General features: G+C 49.9%; 1 protein-coding gene across 3 annotated transcripts in view; it reads right to left on the reverse strand.

The window, feature by feature from the left end:
- The window catches only part of Coro2b (coronin 2B), a 136,803-nt gene that overhangs the window by 16,096 nt on the left and 96,798 nt on the right, over positions 1-23,909 (reverse strand). For all 3 annotated transcript variants that reach the window (XM_078049397.1, XM_078049399.1, XM_040276239.2), the window contains one exon: positions 13,938-14,054. In XM_078049397.1, the coding sequence (XP_077905523.1) occupies positions 13,938-14,054 (117 nt within the window). The remainder of the gene's footprint in view (positions 1-13,937; positions 14,055-23,909) is intronic.

Consider the following 23,909-nt stretch of genomic DNA (forward strand, 5'->3'; position numbering starts at 1 on the left):
GATCTGCTAAGAGGAGGTTGGGACATGCAGAGAACAGTGGAGAAGAGAGACCACGTTGCCACAGAGAGACGAGTTGATCCCCTTCTCTGCAAATAACCCCCTGCACCCTGGGACTCCTGACATTACCCTGGTGGGCTTCTGTCACTCAAACTAAATTCCCACTGTGTCATCTAAATAGCGGGAGTGGAGAGGGTGGGAGCCCCTGGCTCTGCCTTGTGTACTGGTGGTATAACATGAGACAAGGTTGCAACTGTTTGTGAAGGTGCTCTGAACAGACCTGTGGAGTAACAGTTCTTGTTATTATCATCATTAATTTTGTGTATTAGAATCTAACCAGGTGGAAAGGAAAGAGCAGGTGGGATTACAATTTGGATATCTTTAGAGCAACTCTTTTGAAAACCTGAACTCCACCCTTGCTAGTAAGGAGAAAACAGGAAAACTGGCTTTGAGATACCATTTGAAATCCACTAAAATAGCCAACTGGGCGGGGGAGGGGGAGTTAGTGTTGGCAAGATTATGCTGGAACTTGCATTGGGGTTGGCAGTATTATAAATCAGAGGAGCTCTTTTGGACGCAATTTGGCAAACTTTAGGAGGAACCATAAAGACATTTATAGTAGACTCTTTGACTCCATAACTCCACTCTAAAAATTCAATGTGCACATGAAGATGTTCATTGCAACATCATCTAAACAGAAAATGTAGAAACACTCTAGGTAACTGACAATTTAATATGCTCTGTCAGTATGTCCTAGTAGCCATTGGTTATAATCGTGAAGGCTGTGGATAATCACAAAGAGCATGATAAGGACAGCCAAAGGCCGACTCTGGGCCTGAGGAGTAAAACCAGGAATGGGCACCTCCAGGGAATTCCTTTAAGTCTCCTATGCAAAAAGGCACTTCCTCCTGAGTCCTCAGAAGTGAGGTTTCCCGATACTTATGTCCCCCAGGACTCATGCACCAGACGACTGGGAGGTTTTCAGATAAGAAAGTCAGGTTCAAGCAAGGACTGGGGGTCACCCCATATGCATCCTTCTCAGTTTCAGAAAATCATCTTCAAATGCACACTTCAGAAAAAGTTGATAATTAGGGGACAGTTGCAAATGTTCTTTTGTCCCCATTTCCCCACTCTCATCCCTTTTGGTGGCTCCAACCCTCCAGTAAAGCCTGTTGGGGAGGGAAGTAAACTTGAAGAGGGACCTGCCTCACAGTCTTCCTTGACAGTTGCTGTGCAAGGGTGTGCAGGCATGAGGGTAGGTCTGGGTGCGACGGGAAGAGGGCTGGGGACGAGCTGCTAGGTACAACCACCTGGCTGTCAACTGGTACGAATGTTTCTTTGTCCCAAGATGTAACACAGGAAAGTGACTCTTGAAACAGGAAGACTATGCTTGTATTAGACACGTGTACAACACACACACACACACACACACACACACACACACACACACACACACTTCTTTCCTTTTTACCAAAAAGAAACTGTATCACATGTTCTTCAGCTTGATTTTTTTTTCATGTAACTATAGCCACTCAGCCACATCCCCAGCCTGTTTTTAATTTTAGTTTTTCAGTTTTGAGACAGGACCTTGCTAAGTTGCTGAGGCTGGCTTTGAACTTGGGATCTGCCTGGCTTAGCCTCCTGAGTTGCTGGGATTACAGGTGTGCACCACTGTGCCCAGTTTACCTTATCTTTTTAAATGGCTAGAGAGACATCTGTTATGACTGTCCCAAGGTGAATTTGCTCAGTCTCTATTAACTGACACCTGGGTTCTGAGCATTACTTTTTCACGATTGCAATTCATTGTATGATGATGAACACACAAGTGTGTGCATGGTGTGAATATTTTTGAAGGACAAATGCCTAGGTATGCATCATCTTTTTAAAATAGTTATTGTAAAATTGTTCCCCAAAGTCATCCTTACTTCTACCCTCAGAGTCTGAGGATACTTCTTCACCTATTCCTCTAAATAATAGTTTCTTTGCCGGTGTGGCACTGGAATTAAACTCTATGCAGGGCATGCTACCACTCAGCTACACCTCAGACCTTTATTTTTGATTTTTTTGAGACAGGATTTTGATAAGTTAATGAGGCTGACCTTGAACTTCTGATCCTCCCACCCTCCTAAGTTGCTGATTTTGAAGGCTAGTAATGTTTGGGGTCAGTGGTAGATTGCCTAGCACCCAGTACTGCAGACCAAAAAAAAAACAAAAAAAACACCAAAAAAACAAAAACTGATTTTTACCCATCTGAAAAGTAAAAAATACCATCTGGTTGTTGTTTGGCTTTTTGTTTCCTTGACTCTTAGAAATACCAGGCATCCTTCCTGGTGTTATTGGCCACACTTGTCTGTGCTTGGGTTGGAAGGTCTCAAAAGCTTTTGGACTCGGATTGATGAGACTTTGAGAGGTGGAATCACAGGGTGGTTGGGGTGAGGACTCCGTTTAGGGACTTGCCTTACTTGAGCATGGTAGGCAGTCTGTGCACATGGTGATGCATGCAGGAAATTGTCCCTGGCCAATGTGAGGGATCTTTGAAGCCTCCTATAAGTCAACAGGACCCATGTTGAGCTTATCCCATGCTGCTCTTGATGTTAAGGGACAGACAGATGATGATATGGGAACAAGAAGTTAAGAGAATAATTTTATAAAATGGCCATAGTGCTGACCCCCACATGCTTTCATTTCCAAGAAGCAATTTACCTGCAGCCCTGCCCGGCCAAAGTGGACAGGATATCTCACATTCCTTAGCAAATTACCTTTTCACTGCAGGAGAAATGCAGGCCCAAAATAATGTCGATGGGTAGAACCCAAGAGATTTTTGTGACCAGATCTGAAACTCTGAGAGATAAGGACAGTTCCTCCCAACCATAAAATTCATAAGAATGTATGGTTAAGAATCCAATTAGGGGCTGGGGATGTGGCTCAAGCGGTAGCACGCTCACCTGGCATGCGTGTGACCCGGGTTCGATCCTCAGCACCACATACAAACAAAGAGGTTGTGTCTGCCGAAAACTAAAAAATAAATATTAAAATTCTCTCTCTCTAAAAAAAATATTAAAAAAAAAAAAAGAATCCAATTAGAACCAGGCCTGAAGCTGTTCTGCTTGAGCCTGGAGTCTCAGGAAAAGAACATTTGCTCAGGACAACCTCATTCATGAGCAGCCAACTGAGGTGAGCCTGGGTTGTCCCTGCATGCTGGCCCAAGGCAGGGACATCAGTACGGGTGTGATGCTCCTTCCACCGGGTGCCAATGCCACACACTAGGAGAGTGACAGGATGAGCCAGTTACCTCTGTTGCTCTGGCTCTTGGATTAGGAAGTAGAGACCTGAGTGCAGGTCCATGCATGGGTTATCTACACTGCACTTCTGGGTCACAAGAGCTGATTTGTTGGGGTGACAGCTCTGCTTGGGAGCCTGGGGATGGAGGAGGGGCTGCAGCAGGGCAGGTGGTGCTCAGGTAGCAGGCCCTGCCTGGATCCAAGTCTCATGGATCAAGGGGCTACAGGTAGAAGCCAACAGAGTTGTTTTCTCTGACAGTTGTTAGATATAGGATCCCAGACAGGAGTTGAGGGACCAGGATGAATAAATATAACAGAAAGAGGTACTTTGCCTTGTTACCATTTGATACCAGTCACTTCCCTTCCTAGGCCCTGGTTTCCTCATCCACCCATTGAGACGTTATTAGTTCATCCCCCAAACTTTTCTGCTTTTGACACCACTGAATGCGTTTGTGGGAAGGAGGCTGTTCTGCTTGAACTACAGAGACCGCAAACAGTTGGTGCCAGATGCTCTTAAAGCTCACATGCAGCGCTGGAGTTCCCAGTGGGCCTGAGTCACTGAGAAAGGACCTCCTGGCCTTGCCTTTAGTATTTAAGGGATTCTCTAGAAACTAAGAACGGGTCGGATGTGGGAGGAGCACTGTGAATCTGCCCAGAGGTTGCTCTGGGAGGTCACTTGGATTGGACAGGAAAGTCAATAGTCTGCCAAACAGGATTTCAGGGAGGAAGGGGTGGGGAGGAGAAGTGGCAAAACAACCAATCTCTGCTGCAGGCCAGCGGTGCCCGGGGCTGCCCCTTGGTGAGCGCCTGGGTCAGAGCTGGTTTAACTGTTCTGGTCCATCCAAGAGAATATTCCAGCCCCGCCCTGTGCCCCCAGGGTACAGTCCAGGGTCTCAGGGAGCCCAGGGTCTTTTGAGGAGACAGTAGACGCGTGCAGACGCAGTAAAGGCAGCGGACAGGGTGGCCTAGAGACCAAACACCCCCACGTGGGGAGTGGGGGTGGGGCAGAGCTGCTGGTCAACAAAGTAAGAGCTCTGTGCTCTCCCGTGCTGTTCCAGACCAGGCTCTGACCTTACTGGCAGGAGACTTTGGCCAAGTCCCTTAGCCTGAGTGTCAGTGTTTTCATCTGAAGGATAATTATACCCAAACAACAAAGTTGCCATGGAGACCTAATAAAGACAAAATAGATGCACTACCAGATTACCAAGGACTTGATAATTCCTAAGGATGCTTACTTAATATTAATTAAGGATTATATACAACTTTTCATATGGGTCAAACTTAGATGTGATTTTTATTTTTCATGTGCATTTTTTTTTTTGCCCCCTGTATGGTCAGTATATTTGGTATGAAGTTTCTTTCCTTCCTTCCTTTTTTCTATCTTTTCTTTCGGTAGTGGGGATTGCACCCTATCTTGCTCAAGATATGCAGATACTCTATCACTGAGCTACATCTCCCGCCCTTTCAATTTTATTTTGGGAAAAGTCTTGCAAAGTTGCCCAGGTTGGCCTCGAACTTGCCATCCTCCTGTCTCAACTACCCAAGTAGCTGGGATTACAGGAGTGCTCCCCCAGGCCTGGCTATAAATTGCATCTTTAAAATGTTAGGCCAGGGGCTGGGTCTGGGGCTCATGTAAGGCACTGGGTTCGATCCTTAGCACCACATAAAAATAAATAAATAAATAAAGGTATTGTGTCCACCTACAACTAAAAATATTTAAAAAAAAAAAAAAAGTTAGGCCAAGGGCATTATTCAGTGGTGGAGTGCTTACTTAGCATATGTGAGATCCTAGATTCAATCTTCAGCACCACAAAAACAACAAACAAACAAACAAAAAACTTTCATAATTTCAAATTGGAGGTATTTGGTTGTATCTCTGTTTTCTGACACTTTGGGGGGGATGACTTAGGGCCAGGACCTAGTGAGGGCCTCCAAAAGACACGGTTCCTAAGGGAAACCATGCTCCATTTAAAGGACCTGCTTGTTACACAACTGCAGCAAACAGATACTATTTACTATACTGTATTTACTATACACTATTTACACTTATATTGTAAATGCAGCATAGGAGCTCAGAAGAAAAGCTGGAGTTCACAGTGGGCCAAAGTACGTGGAGTAAGATTTAAATTTAAACTTCTTATTATCAACTTTTTTTGGAAAAACAATAATGACAACAACAAAACCCCTCTGTAGTGTTGGGAGGAACAAGAAAGTGAAAAACCCTCTGTAAGCATCCAGTTAAGCTGTACTACAGTATGCAGACATTGATCCCAGGTTTTGCAACTAACCACTACTGGGGTTTAACCTTGCCTGGGGTCAAGAGCATAGCAGCAGTCCCACATCCCACAGGGAGAAGAGAGCAGCTGGAGGATCTTGCTCAGAGCCAGGAGGGCCCTGGAATTCTGACCTACTCAGTTCTTGTCCACTGTTCTGCTTAGTACTAGAGATTGAGTTCATTGTCGCTCACGCAAACCAGGGGTAGAAACTCAAAGTCTACCTTGATGCTTCCGTCTTCTGACCACCTCACTGTTTCCCAACAACTTGAGACAAATCACATCAAACCCCTGGAGGCAGGAGACACTAACTGGGACCTGGAGAAAGAAGCATGCTTGCACATCTGCTGCCAGAGTCCTGGGAGGGGGTTGCTACAAGTCCCTGCTGCCCTGGATCAGATCCAACCACCTCAAGAGGGACGGATCTGTCCTTCTGCTTATCTATCCCAGGAAATGGAGCAGCTGCCCAGCCCCAATTCAATCACGTCTCACTTGTGAGACCTGCATTGTTAGGCGATTTCCTCATCATGCAAACATCGCAGAGTGCCCTTACACACCCTTGGATGAGGGGCACTACTTCACACTGTGGGCCCTGTGGGGAAGCTGCTGCTCCCCGGGCCAGCCTGTGCTGTACCGAATGCCGTGGGCGATCAGAGCACAAGTATCTGTGTATGTGAACATACCTAAATATAGAAAAGGCAAGGTAAAAATATGGTGTAAAAGATTAAAAGCCAGTGCGCCTGCACAGGGCCCTCACTATGTCAGGAGCGTGTAGTTGGAGTTGCTGGGGTGGGGGTGGGGTGGGGGTGGGGTGGAGGAGTCAGGGAGCCAGTGTGAGAGTCAAGGCCTTGGCTTTGCTCTACCGTGGACATTGCCAACGCTGCATACTGGGGCTGCACTCAGTTCACTGAAAGATCATTTCCTAGCCTAGCACAGTGACGCACACCTGTGATCCCAGGGGCTCTGGAGGCGGAGGCAGGAGGATTGCAAGTTCACAGTTAGCCTCAGCAATTTAGAGAGGCCCTGAGCAATCCAGTGAGACCCTGTCTCTAAGTAAAATATTAAAAAACATCTGGGGGTATGGGTTGGTGGTTTAGCACCCCTGGGTTCAATCCCCAGGACCCAAAACAGAAAAAAAAAAAAGATAATTTCCTCTTTTCAATAATAAACTAGAAGACAGGCTTAAGCGAGCTTCATATCAATTATAAGCTTTTCTATTTTTAAAGTTCTCTCTCTCTCTCTCTCTCTTTTTTTAAATTTCTAAACTTTTTGTGTTGAAAGGTAAGACAGGACACATGCACCAGCCTCAGTCCACACAGGGGCAGGATCATCACAATCACTGACTTCCACCTCCAGATCTCCACTCCCCCACTAAGGGTCTCCAAGGGTCTCCAAGGGAAGTGACACCAAGGAGCTGTCACCTCCTGTGGTGACAATGCCTCTTCAGGAATCCCTGCTGAATGATCTGCCCCCGGGGCTGTTTTACAGGGAACTTTTAATTTCATTAGTAGAAGGAATACACGCTGAAATAAAATGTGCAATTGAGTAAATATGTAAACCAGTACTACAGTTGTCTGCTGTCATATCAAGTATCATGTCCGGTGCTAATCGCAGGTGCTGTACTTTCCACATGACTGGCAGTGCAGCAGGTTTGTTTACACCACAGACACGTGAGGAATGCTTTGACTTTATGACAGCATTGCTGGCCAATCAGTATTTTCCAGTCCAATTGTAATTTTATGGGACCAGGGCTGCAAATGGGATCCTTCATCAATGGAAATGTCCTTGTGCACGCAGCGCATGACTGTATCTCAAAATCACCCTTCCTGAACTTGGGATGGTCAGCTCCACCCTACAGGGGTAGGTTCTTTTGATTCATGCTGTCTGAGCCGCATGCAGTGGCACATGCCTGTGATCCCAGGGACTCAGGAGGCTGAGGCAGGAGGATCACAAGTTCAAGGTCAGCCTCAGCAACTTGGTAAGACCTGGTCTCAAAACAAACAACAAAAAAGGGATGTGGCACTGTGGTAAAGTGCTCCTGGGTTAAATCCCCAGTTCCAAAAATAAAATAAAATAAAATTCATGTGTGTCCTGGCACTTCCAAGATAGACTTACAGAATGAGTGAAAAAATGGAAGAATCCAGGAGTCCAGAAGGCTACTGAAAAACCAGCCTCTACCTCAGAGCAAAGCCTGTCCAAGGAAAGGGGCGTGACCCTTGTCCTTGGAAAGACCCACAGAGCACTCCTAGGCACTTACCCACCCTGCTGAGCTGTTTATCTACAAATACCAGGAGAGATCTGCTCTGCCAGGTGTCCCTGACTCAGTCAGGCTAGGTGGGGACCCATAGCAACCCCCTAGCAGCCACCAATCAGCATGAGTCAGGGAAAATATTTGGGATGCCAGATGACCCTCCCAGTAGTTTATGGTGGTTGATAACAAGTTGGGAAACCATGTAGTTCAGCACGTACTCCCCTCTTGGCTTAAACCAATCAGTTCAAATGAATCCCCCTCTTTAGTAACCAATCACCCTTACCTAACTTGTTCCCGCCAGTGAATGTGCTAATCATGTTTTAGAGTTGTTTTATGATTTTCCTGCGGTGTGTGATGATTTGCTAAGAGATGCTATGGTGTATGTGGGGGTCCCTGCCTTCCCCAAAGAGTGTATAAAACTGCTGCAAACCCTGGGCTCGGGGCCTCTCAGTGTCACCAGTTGCTGTGTGCGTGCGGAGGACCGAGCTTAGCTCGAAATAAACACCTCTTTGCTGCTTACATCGACCTTGGTCTCTGGTGGTCTTTTGGGGGTCCCGAATTTGAGCATAACACTACCTATGATCACTAAGTCCAGCAGTAGATCAACCCCAACCTGGGGGAGCAGGCGATGGTGGGCTGGGTAGATGGATCACCCCTTTAATCCTGATTTGGGAGGGAAACTTGGTGGGGGCTTCTCTTCTGAATTGCAAGACTCAGCATTCGGTTGATCTTTTTGGGAAACTAGCAAAGGAAGCTCCATGAATAAAGAATGAGGTGTGTGGGGCAGCACGCTGGCCTGGGAGCCCAGATCTCTGACTCCCACCCAGCCTTCTGGCCACCCCTGACTGGGGTGAGTTATTTAAACTCTTATGTCCCTACTTGAGGAGAAGAGAGTCACAGTTATTATTGATGAGACTCTTAGTAGCCAAGAATCACATTCACATTTATTTAGTTTTCCCTGTGAGCCCACTATGAGCCCACTTTATAGTAGGGCAGCCGGTGCCCAGAGGGGAAGTGGCAGAGCCAGGGTTTGAACCTATGGATTCCTGAGCCTGCTTAACCAGGGCCACACTGATGCTTTCTCTGAGGCTATCAGAGTTCCCCTCTCATCTCTGAGTCTCCCTTGCCCCTCTCTCTCTGTCACTCTGGTGTGGCAGGAGGCAGGATGGGTGGCTTCCTGCAGGACTGACATGCTGCCCCATCCCATCAAGCTCCTGGGGAGGGGCGGTCTCCACTGGGGAGGAGCTTGAAGACAAGGCAAAAGAAAGATGCTGAGCTGGGCCCACCAGGAAGACCTTCCCTCTCCCTACTCCCCCCTTCTCCTTGAGATGTCAGAAACCTTTTCTCTCTCTCTCTCTCTCTCCTCCTGCTGGCCCCCCAGAGAAGAGGGAGCACGAGGCTTGGAAAGCGATAGCGCCTTTCCCTGCCGCCTGCCAGCCGCCCTCCCTAGCTGCAGCAGAAGCTATAAAAAGCACAGCCCTTCAACAATAGGTGACATCACCCAGCGGCAGAAAGAACTGGATTCTGCCAGATGCCAGGGAGAGTTATGGCTCCCATCCTTCCCTCAGGACGAGGGCCCCTGGGAAGGGGCTCAGCTCTGTGCCACGCATCCTGCAGGGATGGAGGTTAGATTGCAAGGCCCTCCTCCTGCCCTGGTGGACATGGGGACCCACGCCATAGGCGATTTCTCAGGGCTGGGAGAGGAGCTAGGGAGCAGGGGGGCTTCATTGTCCTCTGAATGCTCAGTGTTGAGGAGCAAGAGGAGTTGAGGGCTGGAAGCAGCTCCTGGCTCTCCCGGGGGAGGCTGTGGCTGCTGCAAGGGCTTTTCTGGCCCCGCTGGGGCGGAGCCTCCCCAGCCCTGGTTCGGGGCCCAGTGCCTTGCTGACTAGCCTCCCTACCCTGGCTCTGGATGTTGTGTTTGGTGCACAGTGAGTTGACCATCTGCGACCATCTCGCAGGAGGTGTCTCAGGGACCCATCAAAGGATCCCAGCCAGGAGCACAGCTTGGCTCTCCCACTGCACCCAGGCCTGGGGCAGGGAGGCCTCCCCTGCAAGAGTCCCCAGTGGCCAGTGTGGCCCTGCACAGAGGCGAGGCGGTGCTTAAATCCTGGGTGTGTGCTGGACCTGAGCTCTCAGCCTGCCGTGGCTCCGAGCCTCAGTTTCCTCCCCTGTAAAACCAGGGCTGTTGGTGACGTGGTAGGAGGGCAGGTCGGGGACCTGCGTGACAAAGACCCCTGTCCTTCTTCAGGAGCCACTGGGCTCCAGCCTCAGGGCTACCATGACTAGACCCTTGCCTGAGGCTCGGGAGCAGACACCTGAGGGGTAAGGGGGGCTCTGAGCCTGGCTCTGGGAGCAGCTGGCCTGGCAGCCGGAGTGAAAGCTCAGCTCCTCTGGGTCAGAGGACCTCATCTCCTAGTCTGGGCTTCAGCAGCCCCCGCCAGCCCCTCCCTGCCTGGCCTCTCCCCTCCGGTACCCAGATCCAAATCCCAGTCTGCAGGGGCTCCTCCACAGAGCAGCCAAGACCCCGCCCTCCTCCTAACCCCCTCCCCTGGCCCCTGGGCCCTGGTTTGGGCTCAGATGGCTTGAGAAGCACAGGCGTCCCTTACAAGTTCAGCTGATCGCCGTGTCCACACCTTCTCTCCAGTCCCTGTGTCCCCTTCCATCCTGCTGTCTGACCACTCTCCTCACTGTGTGCCGCCCCAGGGCTCCAGCCACGCCAGGTGACTCTTGTTTTCCAAGCCACCATATGCATTCCCTCCAGGCCTTCTCCTGTGCCAAATCTCTCCCTGGGACACCTTTAACCTGTTTCCTGCTTGTGAAAGACCTGCTTCTCCCAGGTCTACCTTTCTAAATCTACTTTCCTCCCTGCACCTTGGTCAAGATTAATCCTCTCCCTTGCCAGTGTGTTTAGCCCCAGGGACACAGTGCCCTCCTTTTGTATTGCATTTTGGCGAGCGTGGTGAATGGCAGGAGAGGGCTCCCCAGTGTCTCTGAAGCAACCTGAGATTAGCAGAAATTTATGAGGTGCTAGGCAGAGTGCTGGGTGCAGACACCCTTACACCCTTTTCCTATGTGCTCAAGGTGAGGATGGCTATTATGATTACAGTTTCAGAGATGAGCAAAACCAAGGCCCAGAGAGGTTAAATCACATGCCCTAGGCCACCCAGCTGGTAAGTGGTAAAACTGAGATCTAAGCCCAGGTCCATCAGATTCCACAGTTAAGCTCTCTTTGGATCCCAGTAACCAGGAGGGTGTCAGGCACAGTGTGATCTATAGGTGTGTGCAAAACTGAAGAGGTGTTGTGGCTCCTATGGCCAGGGCGGAGCCTCATGCATGTTTGAACACACACCCTGGGTATTCTGTTCATTAGCTGGGATCTCTGCATGGGAGGTAGGTGCTGAGCTAGAATCAGGCAGGTCCATGTTGTCCTGATTCAGGCAAAAGAAGTGGTAACCTGTGGGCAAGGGGATGCATGACTGTAATCCCAGAGACTAGGAGGCTGAGGCAGGAGGATCATAAGTTCAAAGCCAGCCTTAGCAATTCAGTGAGGCCCTATCTCAAAATAAAAAATAAAAAGGGCTAGGGATATGTCTCAATGGTTAAGTGGGTTGAGTGCCCTTGGTTTCAATTTCCAGTACCAAAAAGAAGGGGGGAGGAGGAGGAGGAGGAGGGAGAGGAGGAGGAGGGGGAGAGGTAACTTGGGAAGAGCCAGGGGACGAGCAATTCTAAGAGCTGAGGCTGAATGTGGCCCTCTCCTGCACCAAGGTGGTCACTGCTCTTCTCTTAGGCAGCTGGATTCTTTGGGGAGACTCACTGAGCCCCCAGCAAGCATGCTCTGCTGGATCCTGTGGCAAAGGAACTCGTGGAGCAGGAAGAACACAGCTGGAGGCGGCGGCCCAGGGGAAGACAGGCTCCTCCACTCCCTAGCTGGGTGCTCCATCTGCCCTTAGACAGGGTCGCAGAGCCTGTCTCATTTGTCAAGTGCTCAGCCAACAGTGGGTGGGGAGCCCAGAGGTTTAGGAAAGTCTGCTCCCTGCTGGCTGGTGACAGTCACTCCATACCCCAGTGCAGTCACTGCACTCCTTCCAGGCACTGCAGCTTCCTGTATCCAGGGGAGAAGGGGGGGCAGTGCCTTTGCCTGCCCTCTCCAGCTGAGCCTTGCTCTTTCTGGCACTGACCACTGAGCTCTCCAGCCCCAACCAGCTCTTCTGCCTCCTTCCTAGCCAGGAAGCAACCAGTGTCCCCCTGGCTTCATCATTTTTCCTGGGCTCTGTCACCTCATGCCTGCCCTTCGGTAGCTCTGTCTTTCTCTGGTCTGGCCTCTGGTTGATGTCCCATAACCACCATGGTTCTGAGGCTGCTAAAGACAGTAATAAAACCTGACAATCTTCAGACCTCCTTCTTCTGTCCATCCACAGAGACCCTGCCCTGACTGCTGCTGCTTTCAGGGATCTTCTCCAGCTGACTTAGGCTTTGACAGTCAGGAGCTGGACAAGCCCACCCACCCAGCCCCCTTCCCACCATTCGCCCATGTTCAGCTATGTCAGCTGACCACAACTTTATGGACAGATGGGGACTCTTTACTGTGAATCAATCTCTCCCTCTCTCTCTCTCTCTCTCTCTCTCTCTCTCTCTCTCCCCCTCCCTCCCTCCCTCCCTCTTTTTTTCCCTCTGGTTCTGGAGATTGAAGGGGGGGATAGCAGAGTGCTCTACCATTGAGCCCCATCCCCAGCCCTATTTTGTATTTTATTTAGAGACAGGTCTCACTGAGTTGCTTAGAGCCCTGCTTTTGCTGAGGCTGGCTTTGAACTCGCTTTGAACTTTGAACTGCCTCAGCCTCCCAAACTGCTGAGATTATAGGCATGTGCCACCATGACTGGCATGAAACTCTCTCTCTTTATTTGGATGATTAATTATTTAAACCATATCCATTCATTTATTCTTTTATCTTTCCATTCATTCATCTCTCCATGACCCATTATCCTTCCTTTTATGCATTCATTTATCTATCCATCATCCACCCATTCAATCATCTCTTTATCTATCAGTGAAGTCATCCATGCATCCATGCATCCATCCATCCAACCATCCATCCATCCATGCATCCATGCATCATGCACCCATCCATCCACCCATCCATCTGTCCATGCATCAATCCATCCATGCATCCATCCACCCATCCATCTAATACACAATAAGCATTTTTTAGGTCCCGGGCCCTAGGCTGGTCTCTACCTTCAGGAGCTCACAGTCCAACCTATAAAGATAGAAAGACAAAAGCTCCAAAGTTCCTTCCAGTTCCAGTATCCCGAGGATGTGGTCTGTCCCCGTCCTGCCAATGAGCACCAGGTAGATGCTTGTGGCCTGGCTGGGAGGTTGCTCCCGCTCCACTGGGGCTATGGAATCCCCTCCTGCTTGTCTCTTGTGGATGCTGCTCAGGGGCAGTGTGGGGACAGTAGAACCCCCTTCCAGGAACCTGGAGGCCACACTAGCCTCTCTGACTCTACCCTACCTGTGAGAGGCAACAGAGTCTGAGCCAAGGGTAGACACAGGCAGTTGTGACTGTCACTCTCCCTGGTTCCTTGCCTCCCCAATGATTTCCTCCTCCCTTTCCTCCCATCTCCACCTCTGACCCACCCTCCCCTGGGCTCTACCCTGCTCTCTTCCCAATTTCTTTCTCTTATTTCTTCTCTCTTCCCATGAGTGGGGGGACACATGGAGTGGGTCTCACCAGGGTGGGTCCTAGGATAAGTCACAATAGTCCCCACCCAGTGTCCTTACCTAGACACCAGGGCTCCCAGAGCACTAACCAGGGCACATGCCATGCCAGGCCCAGAGACCAGAGCTCTTCTCCTGGACACTCAGCATTTCCATCCCCGGCTTCCTAGCTCACAGTTCAGGGCTGAAGCCCACACCTAATTTTTTTGTTGTTGTTCTAATTCTCACCTACAAAATCAACACCTCCAAACCCGATCACACTAAAGCCACGCGATCAGTCCCAAGTGCCCTGGACTCACTCCCTCAGCCTTTTTGACTTCCTCCCCACACTGTGGCTTCTGAGAAGGCAGGAGAGCAAGGAGGGGCTTCAGGGGCCCTCCCGGGGAGCACCCTGCTGGGGAGCCCCCTCCCGCTCACCGAAGTGTCCTCAGAGCAGGAGGCGATGATGTTGTCGATGAACGGGTTCCACTTGATGTCCAGCACGTTGCCCTGGTGGCCGCACACCTTGGGGTAGTTGGGCTCGATCCTTCCTGTCTGCAGAGGAGAAAGACAGAGGAAAGGGGTTAGTTGGGTGGCTCCAGGGTGGCCCTGGGAGGAAAGCCTTTTTTCTGACCCCAAATCAAAGCTCTTTGACAGCCGGCAGGTTCTCCCAGCAGCTGGAACCTGGACCAGGGCTTTTGACATTCCCAGGCATGAAGAAGGTCGCCTGGCACTTGCCTCTTTCTTTGGAATCCCAAAGGCCCCATCTCCAGGTGGTTTGGGACACTCCCTTGTGGGATTCTCCTGCTGCTCTTTTCAGGGCAACTTTCTTGGTGGGTTTGATGAGACTGGAAGGTCTTTGAGGACCCACCACCCACGTTCTGTCTCTTTGATCCTTGCTGGGCCTCGCCCTGAGGCTGTGTCCTCCCTGACAGATGCTCTCAGTGGTGGCAGAGGCTACAGAGCAGGATAGGACACCCCTGTGCAAGTCACCCCTTCCTCAAGTGTAAGCACCTGAAGTTCAGATCACGACCCCCTGGGACCCCCAAGTCCAGCAGCCCTGCTCCTTCTCACACACTCACACACCCGGACACCTACTGTTCCCGCGGCACCCCAGGGAAGCCGACGTGCTCAGCTTGGGATCAGGAGGAGGCTCCTTCTGGCTGCTCCGGGACCTAGCAGAGAGGCCCAATCTCAGGGTCCACCCACACACACATTGGTATAAGTTATTCCATCTTCACTGTCAATGGGCCCCCTGTGCAGTATGCATCCTGAGCAACTGTGCACAGTGCCCGGTGGCTGAAGGCACAGTGTTGAATCTCAGTTCTGATACATTTTAAATGTGCATCCTTGGGAAAGCCAACCAGTTTCTCTCCATTTAGAACTTCATTTCTAAAATGAGGGCTGGCAACCACCTACTTCTTCGCATTGCCACGCAGATGAAATAAACTAACGTGCTTAGCAAAAGAGCTTGGTGCAGTGCTGATCACCATAGCAAATGTTCAGTACATGCTAGTGGTCTTTCTTGTGCAGGTGAGATGACACCTCCTCCAGGAAGTCCCCCTGACTCCTCAGTGGGTAACAAGCTCCCTGCCATGCTCTCTCAGTGCCTCCCTGCAACATAACACAGGGGCGTCTGGTTTGCAGTCTGTCTGTCTTTGTCTCTGGATCTGCAGCTCTCTATAGGCCTCACACACAGTAGGTGCCCAGTAGGTGACTGAAAGACATCCTGGGGGCAGGAGGAGTCCCCAGAAGGATGGAACAAGCGGTGGGAAGATCTGGTCTCCCAAGAAAGACTGCCAAGGTGGCAGAGAAAGAGGCAGAGGCCGCCTCCATTCCCTGGGTCTTCCCGGCATGATGTCTTGGGAGGATTCAGAGGGGAGCAGACAAGGTTTCTCCTCTCACTGCCCCACTGCTAATAGGGGTCGGGGGTCAGGGCCTCACCCTCCTGTGGTCTTCTTGGCTGAAAAACTAAGAGGAAGACAATAGACTGGCTACTCCTAGGTGCTCAGGCAAGAGTGGATTCAGAGTGAGGGCCCTGCGGTACTACCCTCTTCCTGCCTGTGTCATCATCTAGATATGATCTTCTGGGACACAGCAGTGGCAGGATCCGTAGACCAAAGCAGGCTGGAGCAGAGCATGGAGGCCCAGACCTGTAATCCCAGTAACTCGGGAGGCTGAGGCAGGAGGATCTCAAGTTCCAGGCCAGCCTCAACAACTTAGCAAGACCCTGTCTCAAAATGAAAACTAAAAAGGGCTGGGGATGTGGCTCAGGGGTAAAGTGCCCCTGGGTTCAATTCCAGTGCAAAGGAACAAAACAAAACAAGATAAACCATGTCTGGAGTGGTATGAGAGAGAGGAGAAACCTCCTGAATTGGGCCAGGAGGACATTATTATACTGTATGTTTGGGGAAAATTGAAGAATGGAAGAAAGATGTTGGGGAGTTTTACCCTCCATTATGATGAGATCCTTTTCCATATTCCATAAGGGATGCATGCAGCTAGGATTGGAATATTTTTCCAAATACTGTTGGGCTGTTAGACTATGACTATTTTTTTTGGTACTGAGGATTGAACCCAGAGGCACTTAACCACTGAGCCACATCTCCAGCCCTTTTTTATATTTTATGTAGAGATTGGAGATAGGGTCTTGCTGAGTTGCTTAGGGCCTAGCTAAATTGTTGAGGCTGGCTTTGAACTCCCAATCTTCCTGCCTCAGCCTTCCAAGCTGCTGGTATTATAGGCATGTGCTACCACGCCTGGCAGACCATGACTTGAAGCAGAGACCGAGCCACATGTGACGCTGGGATTTATTAGAGTAGTGCATTTTCTTTAACTCTCACAACAAACCTGTGAATTAGGCACAAGGAAAGTTAAGGCCCAGAGAGGTTCAGTAACTTTCCCAAGATCCATCAGTTGAAAGCAAAGTTGGGACTCCCACACAGGGGTGATTTCCCAAAGTGAGCTTTTCAAACTCCACTGCTCATCTTGGCCAGCTCCCCTCCTCCAGCTCTGACTTGCCACGGCCAGACAGATATTGCATCATCTCCTTCCAGCGCTTACTTACTTTCACAGAGCCATTCCTTATGCCTTTGAGTGCTCTCCGAGCTAAACTATCTGCAATAAGCTTTTGGCACTCAGCCCAGCCCAGGCAGATCGGAGGGGCACCGACTCAGTCGATAGGTGGCCATCAGCTAACAGGAGCGTCAAACCAGCAGCCTGCGGGTGATGCACTGGAGGGGCAGACTCAGCAACGTCACTGGAACCAATGCAGAAGCAGGAGCAGAGAGGCCAGAGCCCCACGCTGGGGGGGGGGGGGAGAGCAAGACTTCCTAAAGCTGAGCCTGAGCCTGGCACCGTGCTACTTTACACAGTGGACGCATTCCCTAATGAGGCGGTGCAGGGGACTCTCACGCGGGAACCACATTCTTGCTCAGGGGAGCAGCGTCCCTAAGAGTTCTGCAGCACTGTCTGCTTGGCTATAACTGGCAGCCTGAAGGGAAGGACCCCCTTTCCACCTGGCGGCTCTGAATCTCCTGTTTATTATGGCAGGTAATACATTTTGTTTGGAAGATGAGTTCTACTGCTGAAAAGAAAAGTTAGAAAACCGTTTGTGTTTTTTTTCATAAAGAAACGAAGCAAATTTAAAAATGTAATTATTAACTTCAGGGGGAAAATGTTGTCTACAAAAGCTAATGTAATCATAGAGCATAATGATTCGTGTACAATATTTACATAGTTGAAATCACGTAAATCCTGAATATTTATTTAAACAAGAGTTGTGCTCTACTGTGCTGGGGACACAGCAGCAGGAGGGTGAGCCTGTGTACGGTGGAGGGTGGCTGAGCAGGAGAAGACCAGGTCTCATTTCCCATCATAGGAAGTCAATAAGCAATGCTTAAGTTAAAAAAAAAAAAAAATCTACACACAGGGGTAAAGGTTAAGGCACCTAATCAAGAAATAGGGGAGCTGGGCGTGGTGGCGCATGCCTATAATCCTAGCGGCTCTGGAGGCTGAGGCAGGAGGATCAGGAGTTCAAACCCAGCCCTTAGTAATTTAGGAAGGCCCTCAGCAACTCAGCAAGACCCTGTCTCTCATTTCTAAATAAAATATAAAAAAGCCTGGAGATGTGGCTCAGTGGTTAAGTGCCCCTGAGTTCAATCCCCGGTACCAAGAAAAAGAAAGAAATAGGGGAGTAATAAAAAAAGGAATAGTTAAGGCAAATGAAAGCCACTATCTTTAAGAAATCGGGATTGTGGGTTCAGCACAGTGAACAGAAGATGAGGCTCCAGGCAGGGGTGACAGAGATGTTTAACAACTCCATCTCCAGGGGAAAGACCTGAATTTGTAGGGGTCGCCATTTTCATTAGCGTAAATATTCCCACCCTCACTAATCTCAGGCTAAAGAACTGACGTCAGGAAATACAGAATTAGAAGAGACTCTTAGCAGCAAGCACACCATTATGTAATATTTCCACTCTACAGACATCATTGACATAAATAACTGCAAGGACACAGACTGTATCAAAACAATTAGGAAGTGATGAATTTTTAATATTTAGTACCTCTGTTTTTACTCTATTTAAGTTAATGCAATTGAATTTTTAATAAAAGTGGTGTTTAACAACTGGCTCTCAAAATTCCTAAAAATTTAACAGTAGGCTCTCACAAGCCAGTACAAGCCAACTCTAGCACCTCACCTGCAGAATCGCAGGCCTGGGAATGCCAGCAGATGTCCTGAACGCTGCATGTTTGAAACTTTGACGTAAAACTTAAAAAGCAATCAAGTAAAACACCTGGGCCAGATGTTCCAAAGGAAGCTCATTCTTTTTTTTTTTTTTTAAAGAGAGAGAGAGAGAATTTTTAATATTTATTTTTTAGTTCTCGGCGGACACAACATCTTTGTTGGTATGTGGTGCTGAGGATCGAACCCGGGCCGCACGCATGCCAGGCGAGCGCGCTACCGCTTGAGCCACATCCCCAGCCCCCACTCATTCTTAATTATTAAAAAAAAAACGTGGACAGTGCTCTCCCTGGACTCCACAAATCTCTCTGTTGTATGATTCCTACTCTGTACAGGGGCTGTGAAGAAAGGCCATCCCCAGTCTGGCTCTTGCTCGCTATCCAACCCTGCCTCCTCACACTCACTACTACACGAATCGCTATCCTCAATACACAGTCAAATTTATTTTGATTTATATGATCAAATGTCATCCTCATGACAATCCCATTTTACAGCAGAGAAAGAGGCTCAGGAGCTTCTGAGTGCAGTCTTGTTTTCCACTGTGACAGAACATTAGAAGGGCTGTCCAGATGGTCAGCTCACGAACCACCCCAGGGGCAGGTCCGCCCGGGTCAGGGCCTAACCTGTCCTCTGATCTCCAGCCTTGGCTACTCTGGCTCCGAAGGGCTGGGCAAGGACTTAGCTATGTGGGCAGGGGTGGGGAGGCCTGTTCCTTGGCCTGGGGATCTCAGGGAGCCCTTCACACTGCTGATGTGAGCCTGGAGGGCTGGAAACACAAGGCCAGTCCTCCTTCCATGTCAAATGTTGGCTGGTAGCTGCTGCCACTTTTCCAGAGGTCTGCTTGACAAGCTCTCTCCAAAACTTTCACAAGGTCATCACTGCTTGGGGAATTTACCCCAGGGCAATCGACAGAGAAGCGCACTAAGACTCTCACTGCTGTGTAACAGGGAACAATGCAATAAATGCCTAACTAAAGGCACCACCTGAAGGAATTGCAGCATGCCAATATAGCAGAATACTAAGAGGTCACCTAAAACCATGTTCAAAGCACGTTTAATGGCATGGGAATTGCTAAAGACCCAACATCTAACATTTAGTAAAACAGAAACAAATCATATATATACACACACACACATGTATATGTGCATTTGCATATATATTATATATATGATTCCTATATATGAGATACATATTATTAAAAATACACCATCTGCAAGAAAATACATCAAAATGTTAATAGTGGTAACCTTGGCTAGTTGAAAATTATTAGTGGCTTCCAATTCTTTTATAATGAATATTTAACCTTTTATTTCCCCATTGATGCTGGAGATGAAATTCAGGCCTTGAAATGATAGGCAAGCTCTCTACCATTGAGACACAGCTCCAGCATCAATATTTAACATTTTTATTTTAAAAAACAAACCCAATCACCTTGATTGGTTTCAGGCAAACAGGTCTTAAAGAAATGAGATGCAGGCTGTTTCCCAGGGTCCCTGTCCTACAAGTTTTGATGGAGCACAGGTGTACTGGTGTGTACAGGCTTCTCTACTCCCTTGTTGCCCCCTGCATGGTCTGGAGGGAAAAAAACTCCTTGAAACTGAATACAATTAAATAATTAATTGCAAGTGGGATTCAGAGTGTCTATGGATGTGCACGGCCTCCCCCAGGAAGGCTGGCGGTGTGGTGATGCCCTGATGCCCTGGGAGCAGCTCGCCCAGCAGACTGCCCGGGGAGCAGCATGGGCTCTGGGCCCCTGCCCAGGCTTTATCTGAACTCAGTGAACTGACCAACGATGAGACGCTTCCAAAACAACCCGCACTGCAGCTTCAGCTTCCTGGAACCTCCCATGGCTGCAGAGTTGAATTTTGTACACAGAAGCAAAATGTTTTCTTACCTGCAGAATCAGCTTAGCATGGCAGAAAACACTGGGCAGGAGGTAGTGTTTCCATGCGTGGTTCTGGCACTCACCAGCTAGGTGACCTTGAACATCGTCCCTGGTCACTCCAAACCTCCAAGATCTCCAGACCCTGGCCTATGCCCTTCCTGATTCTCTGTGGCTGCCCTCTCTACTCTATGTAGCAAGGCACCTGAACAAACACAGAGCACCTTGCTTTGAGTATAAAACCAGGACAGAATGCAGGGTCTGCCTCGAGTTCACTGTCAATGATCAAAGACCTGAGTGTTTACCAGGTACCAAGCCTGCGCTGAGCAATTCATAGATATCATTTTATTTACTCTTTGTTAACAACCCTATAAAGTTCTATTAAGTCTTTATAGCCCTCCTGTATCAACCCATTTTTTGGATGAGAAAACTGAGCTCTGGGAAGAGCCTTGTTGGAGGTGATGCCGGTGAGAATTGAACAGCTGCCACCTCAACTTGACCTCTAAGTCTCCCTGCTATGCTGGTGCCTGTTTCAGGATCAAGGGAGACAGCAGGTAACTCAGGGGAAGAGTCAGAAATCAGAAGTAGAACCTCAACATTTCCAGTGTGTTCTCCACAGGGGCTGGTGGCAACTCAGTTGTAAAGTCCCTTAAATTCTTCTTGGAGACCCTCCCTCCTTCACTCCTCTCTCTCCTGGTCTCTCTGCTCTAACCTTAGGGTTCCCAAACCTTTCCAGAGTTTAGTGGGAAGTCTGAAAACCCCAGTACCCAGGTTGCATCCCATATCAATTGGATCACCATTTTGAGAGGCAGGAGTTAGACACCAGCAAGTTTTAAAGATTCGCCACGTAATTCCAGCGGCTAGCAGTGTTTAAAAAGCACTCTCCTAGAGATTCCATATTCTTCCAAGGGCTGAGTCCCCAGCTCAGGGAAATCTACATGTGGGGACAGGACCAGCGGCAAATCAGTCTCACTCGATGGGGGAGGGTGAGCAGCTAACAAGCATAATCACACATCATCACGCATAACATTTAATACGGTCTTATTTTAGAAACCACAGATAAAGCAAACAGGAAGGTAAAAGTCATATGAAGTGATGGCGTTTGAAGTAGAACTCAGGGCAGAGGAGAATGCTGAGCCCAGGAGATGGGGGGTCGAATGGTGGGACCCCAGGCCCCAGTGGGAGATGTCTAAGGATGGGCCACCCGTCTGTCATCACATCCCCCCTGAGTGCTGCGCCTGCACCTCAGACCATCCCCTCAGGCTGCCTGCAGACTCCTCAGCTCTCTCCACAGCTGGAAGTTCACGTTGAAAGACAGTCATACAACGGGTACCGCCATCCATGTCTCCAAAGCTCTCAGCACAGGTCAGGCCCCCCGTATGTCAGGCACTGGGCCCAAAGGAAGCTGTACCCCAATTTAGATTTATACAGCCCTCGACACTCCAAATATGTCACTTTTCTTAGTATTACCCAGGAAGAGATTTACAAATGGGGAAACTGGTCCCTGGTGGCAGCACCAGCAGTGAAAACCTGAGAAAGCTCTGGGTGTCACCATGGGAAGCATCTCGAACCACTTGAGTCACCGCTAAGGTGTCTGTCATCCAGTGCTGGCTGCCCACCCCAGGTGTGCCCTGCTGTGGTTCCTGGAGAAACGCCCTCTTCCACGTCCAGGAGGAGAGGTGCAGGGGCCACCTTAGTCCTTGGTCCTGGGCAGTGTCTGTTCACAGACGCCAGAAGGGAGAAGAGGCTTCTGAGCCTAGAAATGGAAGATGCTGAGCGATTGTGAGGGAGTTCGCGTGTGTCGGAAGGGGCTACCTAGGTCTCTGGGACGGGGGACTCTGGCCACCCTGCAGACGTCAGAGTTCACGCTTGCCTCTGCAGTGTCCTAATTACTGGCCCTGCTAAAACAGAGATGATAAGAAGTCTCCAAACTGCCTGAACCTGACAAATCCACAGGAGGGTTCTTGATGGGTGTGTAGGGAGAGCTACGGTCCCTCCTGGCAGCTCACAGCCAACTGGGAAAGAAAGACGAAGAGAGAGACAAGCCAGCCTGGGGGTGGGGCTGGGTTCTGATGGAGGCAATGCTGAGGGCTAGTGCCAGGGCTGAGGGGCAGGCGTGGGGACAGGGAGGCCAGGAGGGCCTTTGCAGAGGAGGAGGGGGCCTACAGACAGGGAACAGGGGAGGCACAGCGGGTGCCTGGGGTGCTGAAGTACCCAAACCTACGAAGGCCCAGGTCTTGAATAGGTAGAGATGGACAAGACCACAGCGGAAGGCCTAGAGCAGACTGCTGAGGAAGCTGCAGGCCAAGTGTAGGAATCGGGACTTGACCCCATGGGCAATGGGGAGCCATTCTGGAACACACTAGACCCAGAAGTGTGCCGGGTAGTGGCTGCCCAGCAAGGACTGCAATGCGTGGTGAGCCTAGAGATGGCAGGGAGGGCAGGAGTCAGCCCAGGGAACATGTCCTTGAGGGAGGGAGGCGTGCTGGGCAAGGCTTCCCTGGGCAAAGCCTTTGTCCCATGCTATGGATGATGGCTCCCTCACCCACCCATTTAGCCAAATCTCTTCTGCGCTCTTTCTTCAGGAGCCACAGCTCAGTAGTACGGTTCTCCAATAAACCCCAGGCAGCTTTTGCAGACATCTTCTTTGGTCCCATTTATACAGGTGGAAACAGGCTTAGAGAAGCTGAGGTTTTGTTTGGAATCACAAGGCCAGGAAGCTCTCCAAGACCTCAGCTCCAGAACCCATCCTCTCTCCACCACCCCTGGCAGGGCTTGAGGACAATGTTTCCATTGCTCCACGTCTTCTTCCACTGACCTGCCCAGACGGAGGCCCTTATCAGCCCTGCTCCAACAGGACAGGTGGGGCGGTGAGGTTAAACACCTCTTCCCTATTTTACAGATAAGAAACTCTGAGACTGAGAGCCAGCAGCTACCTTGTCCAAGGTCATGTGATAACACAGGTTGTGGCATGGTGACCAGGTCCTGCCTGGGGCCTTAAAGCCACTCTGCATCCCTGGGAGATGAAACAAGTTCTACAAAAAGGGGTGTGAGGCCATGTCTTGAGACACTGAACTGCACTCCAGGCCTTTGGTGTGATAGTGCAGGGGGAACACAGAGGAAAGCAAGTCTCCTGACGTCCCAGCCCTGCCATTACGTCCCGGAGGCCCATGGTGGAGCAGGAGGGCGCACAGAACTCTGTAAAAGTGTTTAAGAAGTGACTGCAAAGAACTGACAGGCTCTATGCCAATTGTGGGGGTGAAAGCCCTCGAGTTGTTTGTTTTACGACAAACAGGAAAGGACATTTCTGGCTCAGGCAGAAAAATCACACGAAAAAAGTGCTGGCATCATCTGCAGTCTGTCATCACAAGCGGACTCCAAGCAGGCAGGGCATGCTGGGAACTTGTGGTCTGGACCGCTAGGGAGTGAACTTAGGGTCTTTAGGGTCTTCTCATTTCTTAGACACAAGCTGCCTTCCTCCTCAGGCTCCTCAGTGCAGCCCAGGGCAAGCCTCCCCACGTGGGAATCGCCTGGAGGGATGTGGACATGGCGGATCCTGTGCAGATGAAACCTTGTCAAGGTCAGGAGCCAGTCCCCAAGTCTCTGTTTCCAGCCCAGAAGCCTGGCCGTCTGCTGTACAGGGGCCATCCCAAGACAGGATCCCTCAGGCCGTTCCAGGATGCCAAAAGTATAAAAATTTCTTCTTCTATTACTCCTCTGGCCCAGGGAAGGAGAAGAGGGTTCCTCTGTCTGAAGCCCTTCCTGAGACACCCCAGCTATACAC

This window comes from Ictidomys tridecemlineatus, chromosome 5 (assembly GCF_052094955.1).
Source record: "Ictidomys tridecemlineatus isolate mIctTri1 chromosome 5, mIctTri1.hap1, whole genome shotgun sequence".
In the NCBI taxonomy this organism is placed as follows: Eukaryota; Metazoa; Chordata; class Mammalia; order Rodentia; family Sciuridae; genus Ictidomys; species Ictidomys tridecemlineatus.